Consider the following 8,464-nt stretch of genomic DNA (forward strand, 5'->3'; position numbering starts at 1 on the left):
TCATTAGTGGAATGTAATATAGTTTACTGCTCTGTCTTCACGTTCACATATCACACTGTAAGCTACATTGCTAACTTATCTCTCTCTCCTCTCCGTCCCGCCCTGTAGTCGGGACCGTGCAGCAGCGGCGGCGGGTGCAGCAGCTGGCGGTCCCCACCGGGAGGCCTGGTCCACCAAGAGCTCGTCGTACGCCGACCTGTACACCCAGAACGTGGAGATCAGCATGGGGGAGCAGGGGGAGCAGCAGCGCAGGCAGGCCAGCGAGGGCAAGGCACCTAGGGAGAGACCCGTGTGGCTGACAGAGAGCACTGTGCATGGAGGAACATACAGCGAGCCAGACCCACTCAAGAACTGTGAGTTACTAAGTACTGCTGTTTTTCTCTCTCGCTCTCTCTCTCTCACTCTCACTGTCTCTCTCTCACACTCTCTCTCTCTCTCTGTCTCTCTCTCACACTCTCTCTCTCTCTCTCTGTCTCTCTCTCACACTCACTCTCTCTGTCTCTCTCTCTCTCTCACTCTCTCTCTCACTCTCTCTCTCACTCTCTCTCTCTCTCTCTCTCTCTCTCTCTCTCTCTCTCTCTCTCTCACTCTCTCTCTCACTCTCTCTCACTCTCTCACTCTCTCTCTCACTCTCTCTCTCACACTCTCTCTGTCTCTCTCACACTCTCACTGTCTCTCTCTCTCTCTCTCTCTGTCTCTCTCACTGTCTCTCTCTCTCACTGTCTCTCTCTCTCTCATACTGTCCACTCAGCATAGCTAGCTACTACATAGCCAGTGCTGGAGTAGGCTTTCCTCAGCGATTTCAGTGCCAACACTATTTTAATTCCATAATTTTGAATTTGTATTAGGATATTGAATTTAATATTTTTGAATTTGTAATGCACAAATGTAAATCATTGAATTCATAAATCAAACTTGTATTTCATGATTTGAAAATGAATCGAATGAATATTGCATTCAGTTTTAAATTCAAATTCAATATTTATATATACAGTTACAATATGGTAGATATTTCATTCATTGCCAAGTTTATCAAAGTTTCATATATTCAACTTCTCCGATGCATTAAATGTACATTAAAAACCAGAGACAACATCCTGGTACTTTGCCAGCCAGGAAAGATAGAGGAGAACGGTTTCTGAAGCCAATGTGGCATGTTGAATTTATTTTCTTCCAATTAATTTGGCTCTTGCGTTTGAACCAATTTGGCTATGAGCTAGTATGAAAGCTAAGACTCTCTGGAGCATGGATGTGCCTTCTATTCCCCTCTATGATGATCACAGGCCGCGTTAGAAGGGAGTGTCACAAAAAAACGTTAGAGTGCAACTGAGGTGGTTTGGTGATCCATCCATGTGATGAGTAGCCTCGTAATTACATGACTGATTACCGCTTGTAGCGAACCATTCATGTAAGCTCGCGGGATCAGGCCGGTAGCGAGGTTATGTGACGCGCAACCTTGGCTGAAGACGTGTTAGTTTAACTGATGGTGTTCTAACCCTGGTTTCTTGTGCACCAGACAATGCAACTTTTCAGGTCTCAGACAAGTTACTCTCAAACGAGCGTGGTCACCGAACCACCTGTGTTACACTTTACTCCCCTTTGACCTCATCCTTGAAGAGACCCATCCAAGACACAGGACCAATGCCTAGGCTTTAGCTCAACATGCTAACACAGTCTTAACCCAGTCAGTCACATTAACCTTATAATGACTACCCTTGCCGGAGACTTGAAACCAGGGGTGGACTGCGACCGAAAATCGGCCCTGGCATTTCTAACACACCGGGCCATTCTTTTCCCTGAGGCCCCCACACTGGCCCCTTCTTTTCCTCCAGGCCCCCCACACTGGCCCCTTCTTTTCCTCCAGGCCCCCCACACTGGCCCCTTCTTTTCCTCCAGGCCCCCACACTGGCCCATTATTTTCCTTGAGGCCCCCAGTATTAGCCAGAGAATGATAATTTTGCGCAAGAAACCTAAGTTACAAATAATGGATGGGCATTTGCCCAGATAACCAGTCCGCCCCTGCTTAAAACTAGACTATGTCTCAAAAAGACGAACACATGTCAAACTAACACATCACAGGTCTCAAGCAAGGTTCTCATCACATAAGCATGGATCACCAAACCATGCGAGTAACTGCTGGATCTTGAAGACTTGTATTATTGTAGCAGATGGGGAAATGTAAAACTCACTCCTCAGCCTGAAGTGTGGCCCCTTGCGCAATTGAAGAAGGTTTTTTTTTTTATAGCACGATGGGTTGGAATGCTTCAGGAGGGCGGTCACGTGTGTTTTCGAGGCAGAAGTCCTGAGTTCGAGTCTCAATATGAGCTGAATCGGGGAAAGCGTATCCCTATAGGCATTATCTAAGTGGGCTAACACAGTCTTGTGACATGCAGGAGACCTGGTTTGAACCCAGTCAGTCACAAGAGCAAGAATAAATAGGGAGTGGAAAGGCTATCCTTAGAAGGGCTATGACATGGCTATTCAACTAATTTTGGTATTTGTGCCACTCCCTTCTAACACAGCTTGTGATCATCAAAGAGGGGAACAGAAGGCACATCCATGCTCCAGAGAGTCTTAGCTTTCAAGAATGGCTTATAGCCAAAACGGTTCAAATGCTAGAGCTGTTCTATCTGTTCTCCTCTACCTTTCCTGGCTGGCAAAGTACCAGGATGTTGTCTCTGGTTTTGAATGTGAATTTAGAGAACTGAGTTTGAGAACTGAATCTGAATACATCTGAGAAGCTGAATATATTAAACTTTAATAAACTTGAAATTATGGTTTGGTAACATGATACACAGACAATGAATGCAATATCTACCATATTGAAACTGAATACAGTGGGGGAAAAAAGTATTTAGTCAGCCACCAATTGTGCAAGTTCTCCCACTTAAAAAGATGAGAGAGATCTGTAATTTCCATCATAGGTACACGTCAACTCTGACAGACAAAATGAGATTTTTTTTTTCAGAAAATCACATTGTAGGATTTTTAATGAATTTATTTGCAAATTATGGTGGAAAACAAGTATTTGGTCAATAACAAAAGTTACTCAATACTTTGTTATATACCCTTTGTTGGCAATGACACAGGTCAAACGTTTTCTGTAAGTCTTCACAAGGTTTTCACACACTGTTGCTGGTATTTTGGCCCATTCCTCCATGCAGATCTCCTCTAGAGCAGTGATGTTTTGGGGCTGTCGCTGGGCAACACGGACTTTCAACTCCCTCCAAAGATTTTCTATGGGGTTGAGATCTGGAGACTGGCTAGGCCACTCCAGGACCTTGAAATGCTTCTTACGAAGCCACTCCTTCGTTGCCCGGGCGGTGTGTTTGGGATCATTGTCATGCTGAAAGACCCAGCCATGTTTCATCTTCAATGCCCTTGCTGATGGAAGGAGGTTTTCACTCAAAATCTCACGATACATGGCCCCATTCATTCTTTCCTTTACACGGATCAGTCGTCCTGGTCCCTTTGCAGAAAAACAGCCCCAAAGCATGATGTTTCCACCCCCATGCTTCACAGTAGGTATGGTGTTCTTTGGATGCAACTCAGCATTCTTTGTCCTCCAAACACGACGAGTTGAGTTTTTACCAAAGTTATATTTTTGTTTCATCTGACCATATGACATTCTCCCAATCCTCTTCTGGATCATCCAAATGCACTCTAGCAAACTTCAGACGGGCCTGGACATGTACTGGCTTAAGCAGGGGGACACGTCTGGCACTGCAGGATTTGAGTCCCTGGCGGCGTAGTGTGTTACTGATGGTAGGCTTTGTTACTTTGGTCCCAGCTCTCTGCAGGTCATTCACTAGGTCCCCCCGTGTGGTTATGGGATTTTTGCTCACCGTTCTTGTGATCATTTGTGATCATCATACAATGTGATTTTCTGGATTATTTTTTCTCAATTTGTCTGTCATAGTTGACGTGTACCTATGATGAAAATTACAGGCCTCTCATCTTTTTAAGTGGGAGAACTTGCACAATTGGTGGCTGACTAAATACTTTTTTCCCCACTGTATATACAGTACGAGTCAGAAGTTTGGACACACCAACTCATTCAAGGGTTTTTCTTTATGTTTGCTATTTTCTACATTGTAGAATAATAGTGAAGACATCAAAACTATGAAATAAAACATATGGAATCATGTAGTAACCTATATTTGATATTCTTCAAATAGCCACCCTTTGCCTTGATGACAGCTTTGCACACTCTTGGCATTCTCTCAACCAGCTTCACCTGGAATGCTTTTCCAGGTGGAAGGAGTTCCCAGATATGCTGAGCACTTGTTGGCTGCTTTTCCTTCACTCTGCGGTCCGACTCATCCCAAACCATCTCAATTAGGTTGAGGTCTTGTGATTGTGGAGGCCAGGTCATCTGATGTAGCACTCCATCACTGTCCTTCTTGGTAAAATAGCCCTTACACAGCCTGGAGGTGTGTTGGGTCATTGTCCTGTTGAAAAACAAATGATAGTCCCACTAAGCCCAAAACAGATGGGATGGCGTATCGCTGCAGAATACTGTGGTAGCCATGTTAATTGTGCCTTGAATTCTAAATAAATCACAGACAGTGTCACCAGCAAAGCACCCCCACACCATAACACCTCCTCCTCCATGCTTTACGTGGGAAATACACATGTGGAGATCATCCGTTCTCCCACACCGCGTCTCAAAGATCTCCAATTTGGACTCCAGACCAAAGGACACATTTCCACCAGTCTAAAGTCCATTGCTCATGTTTCTTGGCCCAAGCAAGTTGTTCTTATCATTGGTGTCCTTTAGTAGTGGTTTCTTTGCAGCAATTCGACCATGAAGGCCTGATTAACACAGTCTCCTCGGTACAGTTGATGTTGAGATGTCTGTTACTTGATCTCTGTGAAGCATTTATTTGGGCTGAAATTTCTGAGGCTGGTAACTCTAATGAACTTATCCTTTGCAGCAGCGGTAACTCTGCGTCTTCCATTCTTGTGGCGGTCCTCATAAGAGCCAGTTTCATCATAGCGCTTGATGGTTTTTGCGACTGCACTTGAAGAAACTTTCAAAGTAATGATGGACTGTTTCTCTTTGCTTATTTGAGCTGTTCATGCCATAATATGGACTTGGTCTTTTACCAAATAGGGCCATCTTCTGTATACCCCCCTACCTTGTCACAACACAACTGATTGGCTGAAACGCATTAAGAAGGAAAGAAATTCTACAAATTAACTTTTAAGAAGGCACACCTGTTAATTGAAATGCATTCCAGGTGACTACCTCATGAAGCTAGTTGAGAGAATGCCAAGAGTGTGCAAAGCTGTCATCAAGGCAAAGGGTAGCTATTTGAAGAATCTCCAATATAAAATGTTTTGATTTGTTTAACACTTTTTTGGTTTTTGGTTACTACATGATTCCATATGTGTTATTTTATTGTTTTGATGTCTTCACTATTATTCTACAATGTAAAAACTAGTACAAATAAAGAAAAACCCTTGAATGAGTAGGCGTGTCCAAACTTTTGACTGGTAGTGTACATATTGAACTTTGTAATGTATTTTTAAAACTGAATGCAAAATTCATTCAATTCAGTTTCAAATCATGAAATACAAATTTGATTTATGAATTCAATGATACAATTTGTGCATTACAAATAAAAAAATATTTAATCAAATTCAATATACTAATACAAATTCAAAATTATGGAATTCAAATACAATTTCTGTTGGCACTAAAATCGCTCCATATCCTCAGTTAAGGCCTTAAGACGTCAGGTTCTACATCTTTTACCATCTCCCACTAAAGCTAAGCCCTAATGTCTGAATGGGAGTAATCAGTAGGCTGATTTGTGTGTGGCTGAGGTTAGACTGCTCATTAAAGGGATAGTGCGAGATTTTGGCAATGAAGCCCTTTATCTACTTACCCAGAGTCAGATCTCATGGATACCATTTTCATTGGCTCGCGAATCTACCTCTGTAACTTCCTTCATACTGGATGCAGATACATACAAATGGTATTCATGAGTTCATCTGACTCTGGGGAAGTAGATAGATAAAATCTTGCACTATCCCTTTAATAAAACCCTGTCTGATTCATGACCTTTCAGTTCTTTATTGGAGATGTTTGTCTTTGGAATGACCTCCGAGACTATTGGACCTAGTCACTTTAATAGAAGAGATTTAATCTCCGTGATGAATTTGCACATCTAGTCTTTTAGTTTACTTGCAGAGTTTCACTTTTATTCCTATAGCCGTATGTATTGTTGTTGTTGTTGTTATTATAATGTTTTATTATAAGATGTTTCTAATTGACATTTGATCTTCTCTCTGCAGCCGGAGACGACGCGGCAGGAGCCCAGATGGGCGTGGCCGGGCTCGGCGGCGGCCAATCAGACGAGAACGAAGAAGTGATGCGCGCCCTGCTCATCCACGAGAAGAGGAGCGGCGCCGGCCCGGCAGGAGGCGGAGCCGTAGCGGCAGCCAGGGCGCTCATCTCCTCATCAGCAGCCAAGGGCAGCGACTCGGAGAGCGACACCAGCGAATCAGACGAGGACTCTCCCATGGCTCCGCCCCCTGTGGCTGCAGCCCAGCGGCGGCCGACGGGTATGGAGATGGAGGAGGAGGATGATGATGAAGAGTTTGAGGAGGTGGGGGAGGATGAGCCCATGGTAATGGTGGGGGGTAGGTCATTCTCCTATCGGGAGGTGAGCCAGAGACCAGAGCTAGTGGAGAAGATGAGCTCTCAAGAGAAAGAGGCCTACATCGAGATGGGACAGAATATCTTCCAGGAAATGTACTTCTAACTGAAAACACACAGACACTCACGTACACGGCCTCGCTCTACATGGATCTCTCTTTCTCTCTGGTCTCCTTCCACCCTCTTCTCTTCTTCCCTCCAAGAGGAATAGAAGATGTCACTCTAGTTCCAATCAGTTATTCCGTTCTCTGTTCTAGAGACCAGACTGCCTATTGCCATGACAGTTGTATTAGTGGTGTGTTAGTCTGGCCACTCACTCAGACTCAGCTCAACCAGTCAGTGTTTCCTCTCAGTATTACAGTAGCTGAACGTTACAACACACTACTCTAGAGTTGCTCTATAACCACAGCATGATACCTAGTGAAGACGCACACACTGCCTCCCCTCTCATCCTGTCTGTACCTCCAGTACCCATTACTAAACAGGAACAGAGTTGAAGATCTGGGAACCTGTCCAGAAAACAGTCACATGCAGTCACATGCGCACACACACACACACACACACACACACACACACACACACACACACACACACACACACACACACACAGTTGCCAACCAGTTCATTAGACCAGAGTAGACCACACCGCTCCTTTCTCTCCCTGTGCTCCAGCCTTATGGCACTCTCGATCTCCACACTCCGTGAATTCTTCACTGTTCTCAGGGCAGGGCGAGCTGTTCATTATTCATTTCTCCTCTCCTCATCCCGCTCTCTTTTCCCTTTACCCACACACACAAGCTCCTTCTTTTTTTTTTTTATCTGACGGGGGGGGGGGGGGGGGGGTCTCCCTCCACAGGGAAAGAGACATCTCTGGAGCGAATAATACCGGCTTTGATGTTACCGCGGTAACCCCCGGGGTGGTGTGACCTGCTCAAACGTGGAGGCACCCCCCGAAGTGAGGCCTTTAGCGGTGGCGTGGGGATGACATTTGCAGAGCATGTGGCTTTTTCCCTCCGCAATGTGACCGTATATGACGGTGTCTCTGTCGCTGTGTGAGACACAGTACCACTCCAACCTTCAACTCTCTGCTTCTGATGAATTTTTCACCTTGTCTTTTTTTTTTACAGTGCAGTATTTACCTGTTAGGGAAGAACTACCATATACTGTGTGAAGAGATTGAGAATAAAATAATGGTAGTTAATGGGGTTTTTTAAGAGAGGGTATTTAATTGTATACTGGCAAAGGGGCCAAGAGTATCTAATTTTCATTTTTTGGCTGAACATGGAATGTTTACTATGTTATACATTTATTTCTCTTTGCTCTTCTGTACTATGGTTTTGGCCTTTGCCCTTTTGAGTTGTACCACCTCCCCACCACTAGGCTCCACCACATCTTTAGTTGAGCCTGTCAATGAAGAGCCATTTGCCTAACGTTTTGAGTTAATTGATTTGTAAAGGTACAGCATTAAAGCAGATGATACTTTTGATGATTTCAGTTAAGTATTTATTTGTCAATATTGGTCCATTGATCTTGCTTGGATACATTCCACTACTTTACAGGTTTGGTTGTCTTCTTATTTATCCTCATAGAGACATTGCTGCTACCTCATCAACCAAGAGTAGTTTCTCTTCAGTTTAAAAAAAAAAAGTGAGCTTGCTTATGGGGCTGTCGAGAACCTGGCCAAATGGCTTAGGGAGAAGCTGCCAGTTCAGATGTCGACAGTGGAGTTTGGACAAGGTGAAGTGCTACCCCAGAGGACTAGCGAAGAGACACACACACACACACACACACACACAC

General features: G+C 44.3%; 1 protein-coding gene across 1 annotated transcript in view; it reads left to right on the plus strand.

Annotated features, from left to right (window-relative positions):
• Window positions 1–8,160, plus strand: part of gtf2e1 (general transcription factor IIE, polypeptide 1, alpha) — a 46,172-nt gene extending 38,012 nt beyond the window's left edge. The window contains exons 4-5 of the mRNA XM_084161659.1: window positions 109–353; window positions 6,304–8,160. Of these exons, the coding sequence (XP_084017785.1) occupies window positions 109–353; window positions 6,304–6,773 (715 nt within the window). The 3' untranslated portion in view covers window positions 6,774–8,160. The remainder of the gene's footprint in view (window positions 1–108; window positions 354–6,303) is intronic.
• The last annotated feature ends 304 nt before the right edge of the window (window positions 8,161–8,464 follow it).

This window comes from Coregonus lavaretus, assembly GCF_964263955.1.
Source record: "Coregonus lavaretus genome assembly, chromosome: 5".
Classification (NCBI taxonomy): Eukaryota; Metazoa; Chordata; class Actinopteri; order Salmoniformes; family Salmonidae; genus Coregonus; species Coregonus lavaretus.